The 25,857-nt window shown below is 44.6% G+C and overlaps 1 protein-coding gene across 8 annotated transcripts in view; it reads right to left on the reverse strand.

Annotated features, from left to right (window-relative positions):
• LOC119464928 (ranBP-type and C3HC4-type zinc finger-containing protein 1-like) overlaps positions 1-25,857 on the reverse strand; it is a 95,642-nt gene that overhangs the window by 26,816 nt on the left and 42,969 nt on the right. For all 8 annotated transcript variants that reach the window (XM_037725796.2, XM_049669009.1, XM_049669019.1 and 5 more), the window contains 6 exons: positions 22,699-22,954; positions 21,874-22,078; positions 21,509-21,602; positions 15,542-15,848; positions 8,696-8,943; positions 178-377 (listed from right to left, as the gene is read on the reverse strand). In XM_037725796.2, the coding sequence (XP_037581724.1) occupies positions 178-377; positions 8,696-8,943; positions 15,542-15,848; positions 21,509-21,602; positions 21,874-22,078; positions 22,699-22,954 (1,310 nt within the window). The remainder of the gene's footprint in view (positions 1-177; positions 378-8,695; positions 8,944-15,541; positions 15,849-21,508; positions 21,603-21,873; positions 22,079-22,698; positions 22,955-25,857) is intronic.

Below are 25,857 nucleotides of genomic sequence, written 5' to 3' on the forward strand. Positions count from 1 at the left end.
TGTATTTTTACATTTTGCTCCCAATGAAATGCGACCGCCACAACCATGATCGAACCCATAACCATGAGCTTAGCAGTGCAACACCACAGCTATAGACTGTGGCAGGTCCTGGCCCACTGTTTCATTGTTTATAATTTTCTTCAGAATGTTTACTATGACTTCTGGAATGAACCATACCTGCAAAACATGTGCAAGCAATCCCTCAACAAGACCCCTTGGCCAGGTTCTATGCCTAGAAAGCAAACTGAGCACTCAAATGCTTCCATGCTTGGCACCAAGTCTTGTTCGTCAAGTTCAACAAGTCGCATGTAGTCTTGAGGCAATAAAGTTTGCGGTGGGGGCACTTGTTCTGGTTCCTCACCATGGCTTACATCCTCCTTTAACAAAAAAGAAAAAAGCCCTGCTATTAAAAGTGCATTGCAACATAGTGATCACCGATCTCTCTCACATTTTGTATTATTAAATTCATATGAAGATCAAAACAAGACACAGGAAAATGAAGTCAGATTGATTAACAGTGCGAAAACAAGGGAAGACACAGCCTGGAGTCCAGGCTGAGTCTTCAAACAGCCAGCCACCTACATGAGCTTAAGGGACACTAAATGCAAACATTGAATCAACCTAGAATGTTAGATTACATTTTAAAAAACATAGCAACATTTGCTTTATTTCAAGAGGAGACAAGTTGCAGAGGAAATTGCAACTGAAGGGGCTGCACAATTCTTCCAGAATTCAAAACAACTGTGGTAAACAGCCTCTTGTATAGCTCTACAGTGATCTCAGAGGTCACAATCTGCTGAACTCTTCTGCCTGCTTTGCGTTGAAAGTCTACACAGAGAGGGTGCCACACTTACAGACATAGTGCCGACAGAGCGATGCGTAGAGATAGTATCAGTGAGTGTTTCTGTGAGAAAAGCCAATAAAATCGGCCAAACTGCATAAGCTTTTAATACAAGTTAATGACTACAATTTAACAATTGTAAACAGGACATCTTATATCATGAAGTTGGTACCGCTTTTTCATTGTAGTGGCACCAATACAGCACTATTTTTACTTGAATTTCTCGCTTATGAATTCTCTGTTCTTGGTAAAAGTAGCATGCTGAACATCTCGGTGCACTCATTTATTCCTTTAGCTTGACTTATCAATTGCCTTTAGCGTCTTCCCCTAGCTTTAGCCAAGTGAAAGCTTTGAAGGCATCTGACAAGCATCTGACAAAGGGAAATGGAGGAAAGAAAAAGAAATAAAGAGAGATAGAAACATGTCAGCAAGTTGAAGAGTGCAAGGTGAAAAGCATGTGAGGACAAATACAGTGTTCAGCCACATTCCATAAAGAGTCACATTCCCCAGTCAACAAACGAATATGCTGGTAAAACCAACATTCCTAGATTACTCTCAGTTTGCAAGCTGTGCCTGAGATGCCCAGAAAAATGCAGACTCTTTCATTTTCACAAATGACATGGTGCTGCTATCACTGTCAGTCCAAAGAGTAAACTGGATCGCTGGCTCTCAGGCATTATCGTGCAAATAGGCATGCAACATGCAAATATGCCAGCATTTCTATTTCATAAAATGCAATAATGGCTGTTGCACCAGGGCCTCAACATAACGTTGGAGTCAAGGTGAACACTTCACAATTTATCAAAAAACTACTATTGATCACTCATTTTGCACTCCGGTTTATCAATGTGTCGCATGTTTGCGATGCTTGCCCAGCTAAATGTGTTTGACCCCCGCAGTAGCGCACCCAGGATCTCTGCCAGGGGGGGGGGGGGTTAACAGTTTGCCAATACCCTCTAAACAGCACGAATTTCGATTTCTTCACGGGAAATTGTCAAAAAATGCGCTTTTGCGAGTGTGCAGACGATTGCGCGTCTTACATCTTAGTTGCAGTACTCAAATGCGTAAAGAAAGAAAAGGGGTTAAACAAAAGGGGGGGTGAAGTCGGCCTCAGGGGGGGTTACAACCCCCGAATCCCCCCCCGTCGGTGCGCCACTGGACCCCCACATCACAGTAATAAAATTCCCAATGAACTAAGCCTGCAGGATAAAAAAATTTAAGTCACTATAATAACTAGTGTGTCGAGATTCAGCACTCGCTTTGATACTATGTGGCTTGCACGGATCATGACAACATAAAAAATGAACAGCGCAAAGCTTGGATCTTGCAATAATGGCATTTATTGCAAAGCACTGATGAGGAAAATAAATATTGTATGCAATAGTATGTAATTTTCCAACTGTAAAAGTAAAACAAACATGAAATGCAAGAAAAGTTAAAGCATATACAAGAGCTTGAATGCTGCCTATCAAGATCAGGCCGACTGGCACTATGCCATTTCAGACTGGCAGCATAATAATTCACTGAAAAAAAAAAATGGCTGTGCTCAACCACAGGTCACTCCGAATCGCAACTGTTTCGATCACAAAGCGATGTGGCATGTCCAACACTACTCGCTAAGCTGGCACAGTAGAGAAGCACTTTTCATGGAATCACATGGCAACAGCAACCACAACTTGAGTGAAATTATCATGACTGCATCGACTCGGAAGTAACATGCTCCCCAGCTCTCAAGATGAAGCTAATCCAGGAATGTTGGACCATGCAGGTGTCATGATCTTTGAGGATAATAAAAAATGCACACTAATCTTCACTACAACTTACGTTGGCATGGTCTTATGCATATCAAGTTCTCAATTATATATAACTGTTCTCAAATTAAACACATCCTGGTTCAACTGTAATACAGTGTAGACCGCTTATAACGTAAGTCGCCAGAGTTGCGAATATCCGCACTATAAGCGGTACCACACTATAACTAAAGCAACAATTTTCAAGGCCCGCACATATGCAAAACATGTGCACCGAGCCGTCACGCGTATGCGCAGTCGAGGAATGCGGCTAGAACGTTTGCATTCAATTTACAGTCGAATCTCGTTAATTCGAACCAATTCACGCGGCGGCGCCTCCGACCGGCCTTGCTCTGGCACCGCCATAGAGTAAAAGCTTAGGGGAGACCCCTCAATGTCGCGCGCGAACAAAACAAAAAAAAAATGAAAAAAAAAAGAACGCGGTGGAAATTTCACCCTCTCTCAAGGCAAGGTCGCCGATTCTGCATTGCGCCGGAACATGCGTGTACGTGCCGAAGTCTCAGCCACGCTACCGTAGCCACACATAGAAAATGGCAGTGAATCCTTTTTTCTCCTTTATGCTTCCTCTACTTTCTAGTCACGTGTTGCATGCTGCGGCTACGGCGCAGAGGGAAGCAGCGGCGCTGTCCCAGGCCGGCCAACGAAACTGCCCATGCCGGCAAATGCCTGCTTCCCAATAACGGCAGAAAACGAAACTTCGGGGAGCTGGCGCCAGGGCCGGCTAGAGGGGCGGCGCCTGCACGGCGGCGGGCGCGCACGGTGACAGTCGAAAGTGAGGGAGCTACGAGGGAGGGCGAGGGGAGCCAACGAAGCGGCGGAGTTGCCGAGGCGAAATCCGCTTCCCTGCCGCCCTCCTCCCTCATATTCCACGGTCTCCGCGTGCACCCTTCGCCGTGCCGTGCCGGCGCCGCCCGCTCGCTGAAGTTTCGTTTACTGCCGTTATCGTGAAGCAAGCGTTGGCCGGCGTTGGCAGTTTCGCGGCCCTCGCTCGCTATGCGCGCCGTGATATTTCACGACTCGCACTCAAGATTCTGGTTTCAGCCTCACTGGCTGTTCGTTCGCACCACGTGCCCTTCTCCTCCACTTCTTCTCTCTTTCTTCCTCAAGCACTCCTTGGGGCGCCCGTTTGAGGGGAGCATTCGCCGTCTTCGCTGACTTCCGTACTCCCAGGCCCCACTGTAACCGGTATTTCGTTTCCCGCAACTGCACTATAAGCGATACGTGTATACATGGAGTGCTATGGGAAAATTAACGGGAGTCTGAAAAGACCGCACTATATCCGGTCCTGCACTATAAGCGGTTACCTTATAAGTGGTCTATACTGTATATTGCCATCACCCACAGTTTAAGAGTACAAAAAAAAATATTTTATTGGCAAAGCTAAGCGAAAGTGTCTCAGTAGTAGAGGTTTAGGTTGGGAAAAGATGCGTATTTCTGCAGCCCTTATAGGGAGCACGGCTCAGCATCTGGGGGGAGGGGTATGGGGGGTAGAAAGAGGGAAATAGTGGGAGAAGGGGGAAGGGAGAGGGCACTCGTCCTCGTGTCTCAGCATGAAATACACAGAAATAGCTAAGGATAGACTGCTGGGCATGTTAGTAATTCACGATAAATAAAGGAGCCCTAAAGATGAAATACGAGAAGAAGAAGGCGACAACAAAGCCCTCATGTTATCGCCTTCTTGTTCTTGTCTTTCGTCTTAGGTGTTCCTTTATTTATCACACGGAAATAAGCTGTGAACAGTGATAACGCATTGCTAAGTACCATAAGACAGTGTATAAGTAGTAGCAGTCCCATAAAACACCTTTAAGTACTGCAATTAGGCAATGAACATTCCTTGAAAATGTGTCTGTGAGCTGCGGCACGCCATTCAAGAGATAGTAGTGCTCTAAAAATGGGAAACGATCTTGGTGGATACAGCTAGACATTTTGTCATGCCTTCTGTGCTGCTCTACACCACATGTCCTCTAAGTGTGTGTAAAGGGCATAAAGTGTCTATGCTGCATGCTTCATGACACATGCAGAGGGTGTTACAGTGTCAGTGGGAGAGAATGAAGCAGTTCATTCATAGATTTGTTCATGTACAACAATGAAATGCAGGAACTACAGGGACATAAGTATTGCAGACCAGAAGTGGAGCACAAAAAACCCTTCACGAATAGCAATATTGTTTGAATAATTACGCCCTGAAAAAATGTTGATGCTGAGGACAGGAAACCCAGAAATAATCACAAATATGTTTGGATAGTTCTGCTATAGCTCCATGGTGCCCACATAATTCACAGATCAATACATCATCATTACAGTGGCCCATTAACAACACTGCACTAATAATTTTTAACAGTCCATTGCAAATTGTGCGTTGCATTGTTCATTGCATTGCAATCAACACTGCACTAAACAGCTTTGCCAATACGAGTCTTCAGGTCTTCTACCACTAGGCCATGAGACAGCTTCAGTTTTTTCTGCACTTGTTGCACAAAATAAAAAATAATGATGTGTATATTGTTACTTTTCTCTCTCCTTTAAGTTGTACAGCATGCTTGAGTTGTTTTGATTTCACTAATAAAGTTTTAAGCAAGAATAAAAGGTATGTGATTTTACTGCCAATCTGAAACGTACTAATCTTTGAAGTCATTCCATTTGGAAAAAACCATTTAATGAGAATCTGCTTCAGGATAGGTCCTGTTAAAGGGCCCATAAAGAGGCTCGAACTCAGCAAGCGATGGCAAGCTTACATGAGACACAGGATTTGACGCAATAAAATCCTCAGTGCTCCTGTGTACGTACAGTCGCATTCAATATGAGATGCAACACAGTGCCCGAGGTCAAAGCGGCCCCAAGACCGCACGGCACTGCCGACATACGAAAAAGTGGCTTAATAAATGTTGGTAATAGGATCGGTGGGTTTAGTTCTCCAATTTCGCGTATGTCAGCGTTGCCGTGCAATCTTGGAGCCCCTTCAACCACAGGTACTGTGTGTTGCAGCTCCTATTAACACGACTGTACATTCCTTGTTACATTTTATCACCACCCATCTCTCCATTTTGCCCTCACTTTTCGTGCACTACCTACACCAAATCATGCAGTACCAACTCCCCCAAACCACTGTGCTTATTCTAGCCTACACAAATGCCTAGCCTCAGTAAATATTTTAAGGATTAACAAGTGCCTCATGCCCATCAAAGTATTCTTTTTTTCACTTTTGCTACACGAAAAACCAACATTTCAAAACATGGCACCCACATGTACCAGGCCACATGAGGCTTCTTGCAATCAATGACATCCACTATAGTATGTCAAAGAAAAAATAGTGACGCTGGCAGCTGGCAACACCAATGCCCTCTGCTGTCGGCAGAGTGAAAACATAGGCAGGAAATTTAAATTGCCCAGTCTGTCTAGCTCACCATTAAAATTGTCATGCAAGTCAACAATCTGTGTGCTCTGAATGTGTAAAGCCCATTACAATGCTTAATCTCAATCTAAATACAGTAAAGACCACTTATAACGTAACCGCTTATAGTGCAGGACCGGATATAGTGCGGTCTTTTCGGACTCCCGTTAATTTTCCCATAGCACTCCATATATACACGTATCGCTTATAGTGCAGTTGCGGGAAACGAAATACCGGTTACAGTGCGACTGTCTGGGAGTACGGAAGTCAGCGGAGACGGCGAACGCTTCCCTCAAACGGGCGCCCCAAGGAGTGCTAGAGGAAGAAAGAGAGACGAAGTGGAGGAGAAGGGCACGTGGTGCGAACGAACAGCCAGTGAGGCTGAAACCAGAATATTGAGTGCGAGTCGTGAAATATCACGGTGCGCATAGCGAGCGAGGGCCACGAAACTGCCAATGCCGGACAACACCCGCTTCACGATAACGGCAGTAAACTAAACTTCATGGAGCGGGCGGCGCCGGCACGGCGAAGGGCGCACGCGGAGACCGTGGAATGTGAGGGAGGAGGGCGGCAGGGAAGCTGATTTCGCCTCAGCAACTCCGCCGCTTCGGTGGCTCCCCTCGCCCTCCCTCTTAGCTCCCTCACTTTCGACTGTCACCGTGTGCGCCCGCCGCTGCTCCAGCCGGCCCGGCGCCAGCTCCCCGAAGTTTCGTTTTCTGCCGTTATCGGGAAGCGGGCGTTTGCCGGTGTGGGCAGTTTCGTTGGCCAGCCTGGGACAGCGCCGCTGCTTCCCTCTGCGCCGTAGCCGCAGTGTGCAAGGTCAACACGTGACTAGAAATTAGAGGAAGCATAAAGGAGAAAGAAGCGTTCACTGCTATTTTCTACGCGTGGCTACGGTAGCGTGGCTGAGACGTCGGCACGTACACGCATGTTCCGGCGCAACGCAGAATCGGCGACCTTGAAATTTGAGAGAGGATAACATTTTCGCCGTTTTTTTTTTTTGTTTCTTGTTCGCGCGCGACATTTAGGGGTCTCTCCTAAGCTTTTTTACTCTATGGCGGTGCCGGAGCAATGCCAGTCGGAGGTGCCGCCATGTGATTTGGTTCGAATTAACAAGATTCGACTGTAAATTGAATGCAAACGTTCTAGCCGCATTCCTCGACTGCGCATACGCGTGGCGGCTCGGTGTACATGTTTTGCATATGTGCGGGCCTTGAAAATTGTTGCTTTGGTTATAGTGCGGTATCGCTTATAGTGCGGATATTCGCGACTCCGGCGACTTAAGTTATAAGGGGTCTACACTGTAGCATGTAGGCTAACCACTTCTATCTCACTGACAGGGTGATAAGCCAATATACCAGCTTCAGTACCCCCAGATAGGGTGTAGCATGCTGCTGAACCGACATCACACTTCAAACAAGGTGTATGTGTGACGTGCTATGTTGTGAAGTGATGAAGCATTACATACGATGATCTAAAATGAAATCACCCTAATATAGGATCTTAGATATACAATACAAACGTATTCTCCAAGCTTATTTCTATAATACACTGAACACACTACATTTTTGCTGTATAGATGTACACTAGCTCTGCAGATTGTCAAGTGTAAATGACTTTCTTCAATTTTTTTTTCTCTATGGTTTGCTGTTTATGCGCTTGCATATTGTGCCTTTTCCTTCCTTTTTTCGTACCATGAATGATGGCCCTTTATTCTGAGTGTTCCCCCAAGTATACCTTCCTCCATTTGTCATTACCCTCCTAGTATTACCTGTCGTTATGCATTCAAGCTCTCTGTGAACAATAATATGCTCCATGTGGCCGTGGCACGTGTCCCTAAAAAAATTTGCAACAGCCTTTGTCTTCAATGTTCAGTGAGACTGTCCACATGACAACAGTATAACAAAGAGCTTTGGGGAAAAAACTGCCACATCATCTGGCCGTATCAGCAGGTTTAAAGCATGAAATACTTGCATTCGACTATGCCACCAAGTGTCATGGGTACTGTGAAGCCGCCATCTCACTGACGACAGGGCACATACATAAAGTATAAGGTTGTGGCACAAATAAATGAGGTGCGCCAATGCTGGCTTGCAAACTGACTCAGCACAGATAAATAATTTCCTAAGCAGATTTTGAAGCAAAATGTATTTGGTTTCACCAAAACATCCAAAAGGAGATGCCAGTAATGAGAGCTAGAAGCATTTCATGCTTTCAAGTTCGAAAAAGTGCACACTGAGCAGACAGTAAACTTGCAACCATTTTGATGTTATACGAAGGAGATAATTAGTTGGCGAGTTGGTTACCATTGTTCTTGTAGAAGCAATGCACTTCTAGAAACACAGACAAACAATGAAATACATAAATACAAGAACTCATGTTATATTGACCTTAAATTGCTCTCTTCTAGGTGAAATTGAAATAATGTGAAAAAAAAAAGTCAGTCGTTACCTCCAAAAGTGATGTTTTCAATCGAAGAACCTACTATACTCGAATTACAGCAATGCAATCAATTATTAGTGGAATGTTTAGCAGTTTTTCATAAGTCCCTTGTAGACATGAATAAACAAAAACATGCCCTCATAGTAACATAACTCAACAAAATGCTCAAGTGGGTTAAATATACAAAATTAAATGTGGGGTCAAAATTACCTGATTGAGTGTGAAGTCAACTTCAGCACGACTATTACTGGCCTCAAGTTGGTCATGTACTAGGTCATGTACTTCAGTGGGTTCAGTTTTATAACCAAGAGCAGCTTCAACATTATGGTCAGCATCCACACTTGGGCGACTAGCATCCATATCAGCATGATCAGTGGCATCAACAACCACTGCAACACCGCACATTGCACAGGTGTCTGGTTCAGTATTATTTATGCCACACAGTTGACAGGTCCACCCTAAAACAAAACAAAATATTATGTTAAAGAGAACAAATCAAAGCTGTTCACTGATTCAATGCGTGAGACATCTAATAAAGGCCTTGGAGCACTTTTTGAAAGAGCAATATTTCCATTCTGAAGCTCTTACAAGCAGAAATGTTTACACTTGGGCAACTCAGCAGCAAGAAAGTGCATACTCTGGCACAGCTAAAACAAAAGATCTCAGTACATGCAAGAAACAAAAGATGCGCCTAAAGAACAATGCCCAAGAAAACAGAAGCATGTGGCATGGAGCACGCGTTATTCAAAATGCTAACACATAAGGTACTGTGTGATAGGTATATTAGGTTTTTGGATTTAAAGCCAAGTCTTGCAAAGGATTATATTTCATTTCATTTATTTCCTTCTTAAGCACCCAAAGCCATTACATAAGGAGGGGCATAGAGACATGCAAACATCAGATAATTGACATGAATGTACGGCTACAACAGTTATGACATGAAAGGCACCCGACTGTAGCACGAAGCTACAGGGGAAACTGATACAGGTTTCTCAGAAAGAAAGCTTCACAGTTGGATAAAAATTTGTCCTGGCAGGGGATCAACTACAGGACCAACGGCTAATCGGGGTGATCACTCTACCATCTCAGCTAACCAGGAGGCTAGCAGATCGCAGCATGAGGGCAAATTAATCGACAACTTGAAGCACAGGGACACAGAATATGGCAAATTAGTTCTGCGGAAGCCCACATGGTGGAGGAAGGTTAATGACAGGAAAAACTGTCATCCACTCGACTGTAGCACAAAGCTATGAAGGAAACCCATACAGGTTTCTCAGAAAGATAGCTTTGCAGATGAATAAAAATTCATCCTGGTTCAAGGGATCGAACCCGGGACCAACGCCTTTCCAGACGCCCCTGACCAGGATGAATTTTTATTCAACTGAACAGCCTTTTTTCTGGTAAGTTCGTCACAGTAAACCATAATGTCTACACAGTATTACAATATTTCTTGTATTTAGAAAAGCAACGTGCCATCTAGCACATTCGTGAAGACCTAAACAGGACTAATAGATGAGATAACCTCAAGTTTCTGCCTGCGACGCCAGTGCCAATTGCTCCCCTTAGAGAGTCAGATTCGAACGTCGAAGGTCGCATCCTCTCACCACCTGTCCCGCTGGAGTGACCACACGCCTGTTTGCACTCGAGCGCATGCAATTGAAGGCTGCGTTTCCACCACGCCGTAGCAAGGAATTTTTTTCGGGGGGGGGGGGGGGGGGGGGAGGCACTTGCTGAAGGCCTAGACTATTTGAGGAAGCACCTATTTTTCAGTAATTATTTTTGGTAAAGATCGCAGTATGTCAATTATGTGACTTTTTAAATACTAGTTTATTAATATAGTTTTATATTTTTAGTTTTGAGATGAATCTTCCTAATAGTATATTATATTTATACGGACTATCCGTCTCAATAAATTTCATCAATAAAAATAGAACAGCGTTACTCAGAGTAAAAAATAAAGAGACGAAGAGTGGAAATATTCGTTGTATTGAAGCACACCCAAGAAGATCTTCACCCGGCGTCTGGCGTGGAATGGTCGGCAGTGATCTCGTCAGGTCCCACAAGTCCGCGGCGCAGTGCGTCCGTTTGCTTCAAAGTCCTTTTCCGCACTGGCTCCTTAAGTTCGGAAGCCTAAAACACAAGTCTTCGTGCCTTCTTCGTAAACGTTGCGATTACGTTGCTCACGTTAACAGACTCTCTGTAGAGCGACATCAGAGCCAACCCATTCAATTAATTGTTCCTCAACAGAGCTGTTGCAAAGGTAGGTTTTGAGGCACTTCAGCGTCGAAAAGTTTCTTTGTGCAGCGGGGTGGCGGGAGCCCTTCTGGAGCACACCCCCCCCGGCTACGGGCTTGGTTTCCATGATGGCAAGCGTGGTCTCGTCATCCCACAATTGCGCACCATTTGTCCTTAATCATTTCATTTAGTTAGTCCATTTGCACTAGGTCTTCGCACTAATAATTTTACATAGCCGGTAGCCAAAACAAAGACAATTTATCATTCTTTTAAATATGCCCTTCACCTACTAAGTGATGATAAGCGTTTTTGAACTACACAAGATGGGTAGCACAAGCTGCTTGACATTCTCTCTTTCAAAAGTGCATAACAATGTTATAATTGCACAACATAAATTTCTGTGATGTCGTTTCCTTCTTAAAATGGTTGGGTGTGGTGAGACATACGACTACTGTGTACAAAGCCATTGAAATTGGTAGCACAAAACATCGCACCCGTGTCTCTGAGGCAGACTAGCACTAAAAAGTGATTGTTCCCATAAAGATGCACCTGTCAAAGAAATGTAAAAAAAAAAAAAAAAAAAGCTGGATGGCACTCAGTGCCCCAAGAATGTTATTCACGTGCTTCACAACGGAAAGAAATTAACAGTACTCGCCACACATTTCTAAGCACGGTGGCTTTCGTTGCTTTAATTGGAACTGGAAAGAAATAAACAGTACAGTGTAGACCGCTTATAACGTAAGTCGCTGGAGTCGCGAATATCCGCACTATAAGCGGTACCGCACTATAACCAAAGCAACAATTTTCAAGGTCCGCACATATGCAAAACATGTGCACCGAGCCGCCACGCATATGCGACAGTCGAGGAATGCGACTAGAACGCTTGCATTCAATTTACAGTCGAATCTCGTTAATTCGAACCAAATCATGCGGCGCCGCCTCCGATCGGCATTGCTCCGGCACCGCCATAGAGTAAAAGCTTAGGAAAGACCCCTCAATGTCACGCGTGAACGAAAAAAAAAGAAAAAAAAATGCGGCGGAAATTTCACCCTCTCTCAAATGACAAGGTCGCCAATTCTGCGTTGCGCCGGAACATGCGTGTACGTGCCAACGTCTCAGCCACGCTACGGTAGCCACATGTAGAAAATGGCAGTGAACCCTTCTTTCTCCTTTATGCCTCTTTGCACGCTGTGGCTACGGCGCAGAGGGAAGCAACGGCGCTGTCCCAGGCCGGCCAACGAAACTGCCCACGCCGGCAAATGCCCGCTTCCTGATAACGGCAGAAAATGAAACTTCGGCGAGCTGGCACCGGGCCGGCTGGAGCAGCGGAGCGTGCACGGAGGCGAGCGGGCATGGTGACAGTCGAAAGTGAGGGAGCTATGAGGAAGGGCGAGGGGCGAGGCAAAATCCGCGCTTCCCTGCCGCCCTCCTCCCTCACATTCCATGGTCTCCGCGTGCGCCCTTCGCCGTGATGTGCCGGCGCCGCCCGCTCCCTGAAGTTTCGTTTACTGCTGTTATCGTGAAGCGAGCGTTGGCAGTTTCGTGGCGCTCGCTCGCTATGCGCGCCGTGATATTTCACGACTCGCACTCAAGATTCTGGTTTCAGCCTCACTGGCTGTTCGTTCGCACCACGTGCCCTTCTCCTCCACTTCGTCTCTCTTTCTTCCTCTAGCACTCCTTGGGGCGCCCGTTTGAGGGAAGCGTTCGCCGTCTCCGCTGACTTCCGTACTCCCAGGCCCCACTGTAACCGGTATTTCGTTTCCCGCAACTGCACTATAAGCGATACGTGTATACATGGAGTGCTATGGGAAAATTAACGGGAGTCTGAAAAGACCGCACTATATCCGGTCCTGCACTATAAGCGGTTACGTTATAAGTGGTCTATACTGTATATCCGTTTTTTGTCCCCCCTCCCGCACATCTCTAAGCACGGTGGCTACTTTTGCATTGAATTGGCATATATCTCAAGCTCACTGTTGCAGATTTCACACACTTCTAAGCATGGTGGCTTCTGTTGCTTTGAATTGGAACTGGAAAGAAATAAACAGTATATCCGCCGCCCCTCTAGCCGGCCCGGCGCCAGCTCCCCGAAGTTTCGTTTTCTGCCGTTATTGGGAAGCAGGCGTTTGCCGGCATGGGCAGTTTCGTTGGCCGGCCTGGGACAGCGCCGCTGCTTCCCTCTGCGCCGTAGCCGCAGCATGCAACAAGTGACTAGAAAGTAGAGGAAGCATAAAGGAGAAAAAAGGGTTCACTGCCATTTTCTACGCGTGGCTACAGTGGCGTGGCTGAGACGGCATGTACACGCATGTTCCGGCACAACCGGCGACCTTGCCATTTGAGAGAGGGTGAAATTTCCTCCGCATTTTTTTTTTTCGTTCGTGCGCGACATTGAGGAGTCTCTCCTAAGCTTTTACTCAATGGCGGTGCTGGAGCAATGCTGGTCGGAGGCGCCGCCGCGTGATTTGATTCGAATTAACGAGATTCGACTGCAAATTGAATGCAAACGTTCTAGCCGCATCTCTCGACTGTCACATACGCATGGCGGCTCGGTGAACATGTTTTGCATATGTGTGGGCCTTGAAAATTGTTGCTTTGGTTATAGTGCGGTACCGCTTATAGTGCGGATATTCGCGACTCCGGCGACTTACGTTATAAGCGGTCTACACTGTACTTATTAATTTCCAAACAAATGCCAAACTCTGGAGTACTTGCTAGAAAACCCTGATGTCCCCTCAATTACCCCAGCTTGAAACAGATCCCTAGTTTTAACGCGTCAGCCTTAAGAAGCTCGCGATACACTCAAAAGAGAAGCAACGAATGTATTGTATTACAGTTAAACCTGCTTATAACGGACCTCCATATAACGAATTCCTGGATATAACGAAGTTTTTCTATTCCCCGCCGTTACTCCATAGAAGTACATGTATTTGAGACCTTTACGTAATGAAGTGGCAGCGGGAGACCCCCTCAAAATAATGAGTATTCCCCGCCGACAACCTAGAGATTTCGCCCCAAATTTTGTCATTTTTGCGCGAGCAGCAACTGGAAGCACCTTCTCCGCCGCGACGGTATGGGAAGCGGCGGCGGCGCGCTTGGCGCGCTTGAATTCACAGCGACTGCGAGGCGAGAGCGAGCGCACGTGTGCGTGTGTACGAGAAGCGGGCTTGCATCCCTCGTCCCGGCGATCTTGCCGCCGCGGGCGTGACCTTTCCCCCTCCCTTCATTCATACCTGGCCATATTGAAATGCCGATGACGATATGGTAGCGTAAATTTAGGGTCGTACTCGAATCTAACGCGCACTTTTTTTCCGATAAAACGGGTCCGAAAATTGCCTGCGCGTTAGAATCGAGTACGACCCTAAATTTGTGCTACCATATCGCCATTGGTATTTCAATATGGCCGCCTCCTACACACTTGAAGCCTTGCTCCCGTCTTTGACCATGTGCTGTAGCACATGTGCTTAGGCATTAGTCTACCAATTTAGTTAAACAGCGAATGTTTACAAGTTTATACAGCCGATAAAACTATTATCCTTACTTCGTATAGCTCTCTGCTAATTTGCTGTCACAATTGATGCTTTGCCTTTTGGGCGAAACTGGGACTTTTTTGTTCATCGCAACTTTAGAGTATCGGGAGTAAATCTGGGGCGATAGTTGTATTTCTCTATGAAAGCATGAGGCGCAAGGTAGTGCAAAGGATTTTTTCCCCTCTCTTTTGGTCCCGGAAAATGGGTGCACGTTACAATCGAGGGCGCGTTAGAATCGAGTAAATACGGCAAACGCTTCTTTTTCGAATTTTCGTGCCGAACCTGCATATAACAAAATCCTCTTTATAACGAAGTTTTTCGGGAATTTGTCAATTTCGTTATATCCAGGTTTAACTGTACTTAGTACATTTGTAAATTTAACCCGAAATAACCTGAATTTTGGAATAGTTCCCACAAAAAACCCGATTTCTCCCGGATTATCTGCTTGAAAAATAGTACCAGATTTTTACCCCCCCCCCCCAAATTAAAAAAAAATGTAAAACCAGAAAACGAACAACCCTAAATATAGACCATAAGGTATTTAGTTAAAAACTTAATTAGTGAATTTTTGTTAATTATTCAATTAAGCATTTCAATTTTTTGTGCAAATAATGTCCGCCTCTTCGAGTAGACCAGCTCATGAACTAGAATTCTGCTATCTGCCATAGGCAACCTCTAAAAATCTTTGAAAGCGTTCGCTGGAACACCCTGTATATTAAGCTCACTGCTGCAGAAAATGTCGCTGATGTGCAAAACATACTTCGCATTTGTAATTATGTTTGATGTCCACATCTTATTGGACGTCCTAAAATGACAGGCACAGCAGATGCTCGCCTTTCTTAGTGTTCCCCCCCCATGAAAAAGGTACTCTGGATGAGACAGTTACTGAAAAATGGCACTATAGTCTACACATTGCCGTTTCCCAACTAGTCCATGCACTGCTGTTGAACATGCAGCTCAAGTGTGAGCTCCCCGAGCAACGAGAGAGAGTGCATGCTCAACACGAGTGCCATGTGCAACGAGAGAGCACGCAGCATAAATGTAAACAAATGGCCGACAGAGCGCTGTGTGCGACTGCAGGGTGAATTTTTTCAACCACAGGGCACTTTCAGCAAGGTGCAGCAGCACCACCTGGCCGAGGTTGTCTTGTCTATACAAAAGTCTTTGCAAGCAAATGGACTTATTGTTGTCACGAGTGCCTACTTCATCCAGGCCTCCATTAACACAGCTCAATATATCCGTCATGCTGAATGCTGGAGTAACATGCTTTCTGTGAGAAAAAGGATTGTCTAACCTGCTGCACGGTCATTGAGGAGGGCATCCAAAGTACTTGATGCATCAGAAGTGTCATTCCTAGCTATTGTATTTGCCAACTCTTCGCCTTCTTCAGTGCTAGCGATGCTATCCGGGGGCTTCCAGCATCTGTTTCGGATGACCTCTTCAGCCCTTAACTCCTCTGCTGGGCTCACCAGGTACAGGAAGACTGGACACGCACTGTGGCTCACACCAAAGTGTTCCAGCGTAGCCCCATCATCAGTGGCCAGGTTTTTGCCTAGTATCCATCGCTGAACCCTTGCAGGAATGTTGTACTCAGTCTCAACCTGGTAGAATATAGAAGCTATATGAAATAAACATGCTTAATAAATTGCTCACTAATAACCCAACAGCCTGAGTGATGATAGGTGATGAACCTGTCACTCACTATGGCAAACAAAAAAGTTAAATCAAGTTATGATATGAAAAGAATGTTGCAAGAGATAGCTATTCCAGAACAAAAACAGAAATGCAGGAAGCAAATATGTAGAATTTCAAACAGTTGCAGTGTTACAGTCTAACACAGGATGATACTTTCAGAGTTACTTCCAGAAGTGACATCTTTTGCTGCCATAGCTACATTTTAAAAGGTCCCTGACATGATTTTACAGTACCTTAATAAAATTGTTTAGACAGCGAAAGTATTTCTCATGAAAAGCTTTGCACAACATTTCGGATGCATGAGTGTCATCTACTTCTCATTGATTTGGCTAGTGCGTTTTTCCATCTTTTTCTGACGCATTCTTTCTTGTTACTGTAGCTATGGCGGCCTCGCATTGAAGTAATTTTTCCATCTTTTTCTGACGCATTCTTTCTTGTTACTGTAGCTATGGCGGCCTCACATTGAAGTACTATTGACCCTTTTCGCGGCGATGCCGTGGGCGCTGCCATGTTTGATCACGTGGTGACGCGTCCATTGCTTGCCTCAACTGCCTCCGTTGCCTCCTTGTTTACAATCGAAGTGTATGACGCTGGCGCGGCTTAGAAAACCTCTGTTGTCGGAGATATCGTAGACGGTGACTAGGTGGACGACACGAAGCTTTGATCACAGCTTCAGAGAACATGCAAAAGCGCTTTCGGAGATGATTAAGCTATGTTCGAACGGCGCAAGCAGCGTATATGGTGCTTGTTCTAAAAGCGGGGCTAAATATGTATTCCAAGCTATCCAAGCTTTCCGATTATGAATTCAGTCAGGATTAGTGTGTTTTGCTTTTTGTTCTTTATTCGGCAAATATTTTGAAGCAGTGGCTTGTCAGTTTCTGACTCAGTGAAGTTCCTCGGTGCGGCCACTATCTGATTATTTTCTGCCTAATCGCTCGTGGGTGTGCTCAGTTCCGATAGATTTGTTCTTGCTGCGCACAAGGCTTGAAACGTAGCTGCTTTGTACATTGTAATACCTTGTAGCAAATATGTATTACAGCTAGTAACTCGCTTACTCTTGTGGACCGTCACGAAACATTCAGCTTCGACCATTCGTGCGCCATAGGTGTATTTCGTCATTTATTGTGCGTATACAGTGCGCATATATTCAAGTGTGCGCCCATTCACTTATTCTTGATACGTTGGCGATAGAGTGGGCGTAAGTTTTCCTGCCATTTGGGACAGATGTGTATAGATAATGTGCGCGAAACATACTATGACAGGAAGCGGCGCTATTCCCTTTGTAATCCCTTGCCGACGTTTTGGGAATGAAGCCCTTTCTTTGAAGGTTAGCGATACAAGGCTGGCGGATCAGCAAATTTCTGTATCCTTGAGGAAAGCCGTACATCACAAAGTGCCGGTAATACGTTCGGACAGTTTCAGCAGTGGTCCGCGAACTTCGCCCCACAGAGCTATTCTATTCCTTAACATGCCAGTCACTATTTTTGTAGCCAACTACAGCACACGTCTTCAATCCACATGATTCAATCTAGCATGATTGAAGCACAGTGTGTTTGCGAAAACTCAGTTGCATTTCCGACAGCTGATTGCACAGAAGCAAGGTAGAAGTGGTAGTGGTTTCGTATTCGTGCGTGGTCGCTGAGGAGAGGTATGGCGCGCCGCCGTGAGCGCCATCTCGTTTCTCTAGAACAAACTGCTCCGCGAAAAGGGTCAATATGTGCAGTACTCTTGTCTTTAAGCATGCACTAACCAGCCCTCATCTCTTTGCACCACCAGGTGTGTCGTGGGCTCAGATCTTCTACAGTGAGTGTGCACTTGCTGCAGTGCATGCTGTAAAAGATTCCCTGCCGATAACTAGCGCACAAGGAAACAAGCACTGGTTCACCAGTCTCCTTGAGGAGGGAATGAGTATGGTCATTGAAAGTCACAGCACAGCAGGTGCAGACAAGAACCAGGCATGTTTCTTGCATTAGAAGAACACATCACTGTGCCCAATTCTCGAGCCCCGCTTTCCTCTTTACTTCACACCTTTCCACACACACACGCACACACATAGACAGCAGCTGCAGCAGAATGTTCGCATTCTCAGCCGGAACTGCTCCAGTGCCTTTTTTTTTTATTAATACTGTCAAACGCCATAGAGGGTCATAACAGAGAGGACAATACAATTACGTACATCAAATATGGACAATGTCAATGTACGCAAGGTTGCTAACACTTGTCAATTCACAGTGAATAAGATGTTCACTTGAATGAAACATCTATATTTGTTGTCTTTGCATCTTTAGAGAAAAAATAACTACTAAATGCTCTGTGACTGCTTTGAGAAGCTGCTTGGCTGTATTCTTACAACATCCATATAAACTGACATTCACTAATTAACATTCAAGCATATAGTCATTTGCGACGCTTCTAATTGTCATTTTGAAGGTGCTTACAGGTCTTTCACCTAAAGTGAGAATAAGCTGTTACGTTGGCAATACACTGAGGGTTAACTTTCGCATTCACTAATATACTTATGTATTTTGTGGGGAGCACATGCCGCCATCTTCTGCCGCGTACGCTTGTCGTCGCATGTGCACGTAACGCACGCGGCAAGAGCCGGGCGGACACCTTCTCCCGCGTACGCTCGTCGTCACAATCGCGCGTAGCGGGAGCCGGGCAGACACGAGAGAGAGGCACTTTGCCCTCTCCCTGTTCTCGCTCGCCTCTCGCGACGTGCGTACCCACGCGGAAAGAGGGAAAGTTTCCGACGGGCGAGGAGGACATTCCCCTCGCGAAAAGGTAAAAAGGTATAAAAGAGCACGACCGAGAGACCCCCGGGTCTCTCTGACCTCACTACACCTGACCTGCCCATACGGATATACCCGCTGCAACCCGTGAGTAGCTTGCGCGACTTCTACACGCAACGAAGCAAGCCTATTTATTACTTATTATACAGAGCGGACTTCCCTCTGCAAGTGCGTTTTATTGCCCGCAGCAAAAAATGTTGTTGAGTTGACTTGCTTGTTGCCTTATTCGCCCGAACCCTATGTAGTTGCAATTGCACGCGCTACGAGTTGGCGCGTTGGGCCCCCACTAATTTAAAGTTTTTATTATGAAGACAGGTGACCTTTGGCACCTCAAAGACACTTCTAAGTCACTGTTGACCTTCTAAGACACTCATTGTTTGATATTAGAGGATGATATTTCTGTAGAATATTGTTTACGTTTGAGAGCACAATGGAGTACTTAGTCATAAATGCTAGCGGCTGCTTGGATTGTGCTTTAGGTTGTTTTCTATGTAACGCTGACCTCCTTTCTAATTTAGATACATCCTTGTAGGACTGATTTAGTAAGTTTTGTCTGACATTTCTATCAGCTAGGGCTACTTTAAGGTTATGTGATGGACAGAAATATTGTTGTCACTACAGATCTTTCTTATGGGTTTGTCTGCCCGACAAAGATCTCTCACTTACAGTGTTGCGACTAATGACTAGTAAAATGGTATACAGTTAAACGTGGATATAACGAAATTGACAAATTCCTGAAAAACTTCGTTATAAAGAGGATTTCGTTATATGCAGGTTTGGCACGAAAATTGAAAAAAGAAATGCTTACCGTATTTACTCGATTGTAACGCGCCCTCGATTGTAACGTGCACCCATTTTTCGTGACCAAAATAGAGGGAAAAAAAATCCTTTACAGTACCGCGCACCTGATGCTTTTATAGAGAAATACAATTATCGCTCAAGATTAACTCCCAATACACTAAAGTTGCGATGAACAAAAAAGTCCCAGTTTCGCCGGAAAGGCGAAGCATAGATTGTGACAGCAAATTAGCAGACAGCTATATGAAGTAAGGATAGTAGTTTTATCGGCCGTATAAACTTGTAAATGTTCGCTGTTTAACTAAATTAGTACTGGTACTGGATGTGTGGACACGTGTCGTTTCGCACAAGCGCGAGGCGTCAGAAACAAAGAGCGAGCGACACGATGGCGTCGTAGCATCGTATAGTGTCACCTAGTGTCAGGTTAGTGAAGTGAAGCGCAGAGACTTGCGCAGTAACCAAAGAGTGGCGCTGCCACAGCGTTGAAAAAAACAAAATGTTTTTTTTTTCTTTTGGCTACATCAACTGGAAAAGGAGAGTGCCGGCTTGGCGGGCTAGGCCAGCTACAGCAAGTGGCAGGATCAGGTTTGAATGAAGGGAGGGGGAAAGGTCATGCCCGCGGCAGCAAGATCACCGGGTCGAGGGATGCATGCCCGCCTCGTGCATGCTCGCACGCACGCACACGTGCGCTCGCTCTTGCCTCGCAGTCGCCGTGAATTCGAGCACGCCAAGCGCGACGCCGCCGCTTTGCATTTCGTCGCGACGGAGAAGGTGCTTCCGGTTGCTGCTCGCGTAAAAATGACAAAATTCGGGACAAAATCTCTAGGTTGTCGGCGGGAAAAATTCGTTATTTCAAGGGGGTCTCCCGCTGCCACTTCGTTACGTAAAGGTCTCAAATACATGTGCTTCTATGAAGTAACAGCGGGGAATAGAAAAACTTCGTTATATACAGGAATTTGTTATATGAAGGTTCGTTATAAGCAGGTTTAACTGTATATGTTGCTGGCTACTTAGCAGTCTTGCATCTGGCCAGAACAGAGCTAACCTTTTCTCTCTCTCTTTATTTTCTTTATCGTTTATTTTCTTTATTTTCTTTATCATATGTTATTTTACATTTGGTCAATTTCTTTTTCTTTCTCTCTCAACTTTTGACAAGAAAGATGTGTTTGTGCTCATTGCTTTATTTTCGTATTGACACTTCTTACTTTTGAGTGGACACCTATTGATACACCTTGAAGTTCTTTCTTTCTTTCTTTCTTTCATTTGTTATTTAATTTTTTCGTCAATTAAATCTTATCTCAGCTTACCTCCCGTCATCTTGTAAAACTATGTCCACCAGATTGACAGTGCTGCTCACATAAGACAGTTTCTTTCTTTCCCCACTTGCTTGTTTTTATTTTATTTTTCCTGCCACCCCACCACCACTACAGCAACACCTACGAACACCCACCCACTCACTCACTATCTCAACTAGTTGCTCCCTTTGAACATTTTAACTTGCCCTACTCAGCAAACCTCACCTTACTCTTTTGTGCCTGTTTGAGCTCCTTGCCACTGGTCACAGAGGTGGCTGCATAACCCTGCTAATAAAAGCAATTATTGCTTTGACAAAGACAAGCCTCCTCATTGAAATGTTTGCTACAGGTTGAGGCTTGCTACGCTCATTTACCGTTGGTCACTTAAATTAGCCATGTTCCTGTGAAGCCTTTGCCTTGTTTGAAAATGTGATTAGAGACAAATGGCTTATTTCATAAAACAGGCACAAACACAGCAAATTTTTTTTATTGTAGCAATTAAGAGAAAATGGCATTTGACTGCAGCAAAAACAAAGTGCAGAAACAAAACAACTTAACGGATGAAGATTAATTGAAATTACTGACAACTAACAGAAACAAAGCTGTACAAATCAAACTACAATTTGATGTCTGGTTGTCAACAACCACAAAAGCTTATTCACACCACCAAAATACACCAACCTTTTTCTTAAGGTTGCTGACAGTCATCTCTGGATGGACTGGCAATGAAATGGGACCAACATGAGACTTCCTGTCTTCCACATACATTTTTACTCTGTGAATGCAAAGGAATATATGATAATTAGGATTTAACTTTTCAGAAAATAATTGTCACACAGCTACCTAATGCTACACTGCACAAATGTCACTATATTTTTCATTTAGCTGTTCCTAGGAGACAAAAGGGCCAGGGCCCTGAATTTCATGCATAATTAAATGGCTCCTGAAGTATCATGCAATTATGCTGCCAACTACAGACAAAAATCTATACCTCCTTAAAAAGAAAACTTCGTGAAGAGAAAACATGCATCCACCTTTACACTCACATAAACTGCTTAGGGTCTGGTGCTACTTTCCGGACTCGACGCAGTGAACAAGACACCTTGTACATAGCCAGCTCCCTTGCCAAAATGGCAGCTCTGTCATGCTCGCCTTTGCTAATTGCTTCTTCAAGCTGTCGAAATAGAGCTGGCAATTTAGCTTGCATAAGAGCAGTTGGAGAATTCGGGTGCACAGGTGGTCGTTGCCTTCCTACAACATAAGATACGTCACTGTACTTCACCATGCAAGTGCTCCTCAGATCTCTCCCCCCACCCCTTTCTTTTAACAGTTATTGGGTTTTGTAAACAACACAAATTTCATATTGCAAGAGTAAAGTGTATCATTTTTTTAGTATGTCAATAACACACTATGTTCTTTTCATTATCAATAAAACTGAACACATCTAGGAATATATGATGTTTCAGGGAGCACTTTTTCTGTGAACAGCCACCACACTTCTCCAACAGTACAGCACAAACATGGTGTCAAATTTATCTTCATTTTCCCTAAAGAGAACAAACTTTTGACAAATTTATTCACCTGAAGGCTGGGCTGCTAGGTAAATTTAAGGAAAAGCTTTCTTTTGATTGTCATTGCAAAACTATCCACTCTCCCATAGGAAAATGTGCACAAGGAGTCAGATCAGCACAGTAAAATCCTCTGTCAATGAATCATACACGACATACTTTGTTCCCTCTTGTGTGGGAGGCAGGCACCCACACAAGAGAGCTCCTCTATTGCAGGAAAGAAAACCGATGAAATATCCAAACCACACACAATACAAAATTGCAGACAAATAGCTAGAGTCAAAATTGAATGGAAAAACCCACCTGAACTCGTATGAGCACTGGCATGTGTAGAGGCCTGGGGTAAAGACACAGGCGAGGCCTTGCCTGCCATCATTTCAAGTGAGCATGCAGCTGTGGCAGCCACTGCTGCAGACGAGGCAGTTTCGCCAACACGACCCCCCCCTCCACCTTCTTTTCTCCCTCCGGAAGTTTTATTTTTAGTCTCCACAACTGGCAGCTCTGAGCCACTTGGTCTTGGTTCGTCTGGCAGCACTTTCCCAGCTTGGAGTTGGTGTTTCTGCATTAACAAAGAAGCATTTTAAGTCTAGGAATGCCAAATATATCCTATTCCATATCTAGGCATCTGCAGCAAGCCTTACATGGAAGGTGTAAGACACATGCTAAGCAAGCAGTGCTCAGCCACTTTTAAAATGTGTCGAACACTGTCAATCAATACAAAAGTGCATCTTACATATAAGGTAACTTTAAACTACACTACACAGTAATGTTATAAGCTTAGGCATGCTACCACACTTTTAACATTTAACATTTTTGTATTATTATTCTGATTATTACTTGAAGCTTTTAATATCAAGTGTCATCATAAATGCCACAGCACTGCTGATGAAACAAATAAATGGTCTACTCCTTTGCATTCAATGCATGCTAACAACTACACTGATGAACATGCATCAAGGGCTTCACAGAGCAACAGCATCCCTAGTTTTACACAGGTTTAGGCGAGTCTAGTAAAAAATGGCGGTGATGACGTCCTGTTTTTAGCGTTCACTACAAAAGCTAATTCAAAATGATGCTATTTTACGTGGTAAGCAAGAGGCAATACAGTCACATCATGTGTTTTCGATGTTCCAGAGACTTATATGCATCACAGAATGAACTGGCAAAGTGGTTAGCCTAAGCGTGAGCAACCATCCCGTCTGCGATTGTAATAGAGGGGTTCGAGAAATGTGGAATATCAAACTTAATGGACTGCAAGGAAGGTGTGTTGTCATCCACAGAGCAATAAAAAGCTGAATGACATTGATGAAAATGTATACTAAGTGATAAATTTCTATACTGTAAAGATAAACTCAGCAGAATTCATCAAATACCTGATTGCCAGAATCAAAGACATGGTGCATTTTTTTAAAGCGAAGCTTTCCTTTGCCTCTTCCTTCAACTTTTCCACTGCTGCTGCTGCTACTGCTGCTGTCACAGCTGTCTTGCACGCTACGTCGGGCGGGCAGTTCAAAGAGGGAGCGTGGCAGAGAGGAAAGGTGATGCAAGAAACTCGTTTGGACCTTTCCATCGCATTGCAACAATGCCATCTGGAGCTCCCAGGGCGTTGCCACAATACCCTCTCGACTGCTGTGATTATCCGTGACCCCCATCAAAAGCATTGCAGAAATTGCAGCGCTTTCTACTAACATGCAACAGTCCAGAGGGAAGATAGAATGGTAGAGAGGAGGCAGGAAGAGAAGACAGAGAATGGCTAGAGCCGATCAAGTCACGAAACGAGTGAATTACAGCCTTGCCATTCTTCACTCGCATAAATAAGGGGAGGGCGGGAGAGGGAAAAGGTGATGTATGAAGGCAAGGAAATACGGCTACTAGACACGGCAGTAGTTACGGACAAACTGGATAAATTTAAATTCAAGGTAGGGTACGGTACTTTTCTGCTATTTCTGACAAATAAATCCCACGCAAACTTGTTAAGCGGACAACAGAGACTACGGAAGCGGCCGCCCATCAAATAAACACTTCTGTATCCGCTGCGGTAGTTTTGCGGCACTGGCGCTGCCCGAGGTCTCGGGTTCAATCCCGACCACGACAGCCGCATTTCGATGGTGCAAAATGCCAGAACGCTCGTGTATTCAGATTTAGGTGCATGTTAAAGAATCGCAGATGATCAAAATTAAAACGGAGTCCCCCATAGCCGTGTGCCTCAATCAGATTGTGGGCTTGGCACATAAAGCCCCATAATTTAATTAATGTTTAACACTTTAGCCAAGATGCGTTGTGCCATGTGAGGCAACGACAGTGCTAACCTTCTTGCAGGCTATGAACAACGGTGCACAACAACGCCTCAAGCAAGCACATCTCACTGTGTGTTCTGTTACTACATATAGACAAATACAAGTGGCGCACACAAGAAACGTTTAACATCAACTCACCACTCTAGTATTGCACTAAATGCGGATGAGCTTAAACATTCGCCGAAACATCACCACCAGTTATCATTAATCAATGCAAACAGCACAGGAAGCTTTGCTTACATCTAATCCCACAGTGCGTGGGATCTGCATAATTTTTAACATAAAATTGGGCGTGTGTTAGATTTGGGGTCATGTCAGAATAGGGTTAATATGGCCAAATGAAGCAGCCATATGTACGGACGTTTTTGCTGCTTCTTTTTTAATTCTATGCACCACATAATTCAATCAATTTTGTTGGTATCGACAAGGTTGAATTATTAGAAGTCAACTGTATTAACTTTTTTTTTAAATTAACTGCAGCATGGGGTTTTACATGCCAAAACCACGATCTGATTATGAGGCACGCCATAGTGGGGGACTCTGGAATAATTTGGACCACCTGGGGTTCCTAACCTTGCATGTATATCTAAATATATGGGTGTTTTCGCATTTCACCCCCATTGAAATGCGGCCACCGTGGCTGGGACTTGATCCCGCCACCTCGTGCTTAGCAGCCCAACACCATAGCCACTAAGCAACCACGGCGGGTTAAATTTTTATGCCACAGGCAATGATGCTTGACAAAAGCTAACAACATGGGTTTCACAAGGGCTTAACATCAGGGGGTCTGGGCCTCTCACCAAATTTTTTGGGGAGGCATCCCTTAGCCTGAAAAAATTGGCCCTTTCTAGAAAGCGAAATGAACCAATGCAAAGAATGATGACCTGTGCTGCTAACTATGGGCTAATTGGCCAAATTTTCAAATGACCTTATTTGTTATTTTCTTTGCCCACACATGCATGCAAAAATGTGTGCCCACACATACACACACACATGTACATACATACGAGCAGCCCATGTATACATGGACCCTGTTCGCACTATATTCTTAAGAGCAATATGATTATAAAAAATAACATATCAATGCAATAAACAACAATAAACAACCCCCCTATGTAATGCCCGATGGGCCTTTAGGGTAAATAAAATTAAAAATGAAAAAAAT

The sequence above is a fragment of the Dermacentor silvarum genome, chromosome 1, assembly GCF_013339745.2.
Source record: "Dermacentor silvarum isolate Dsil-2018 chromosome 1, BIME_Dsil_1.4, whole genome shotgun sequence".
Classification (NCBI taxonomy): Eukaryota; Metazoa; Arthropoda; class Arachnida; order Ixodida; family Ixodidae; genus Dermacentor; species Dermacentor silvarum.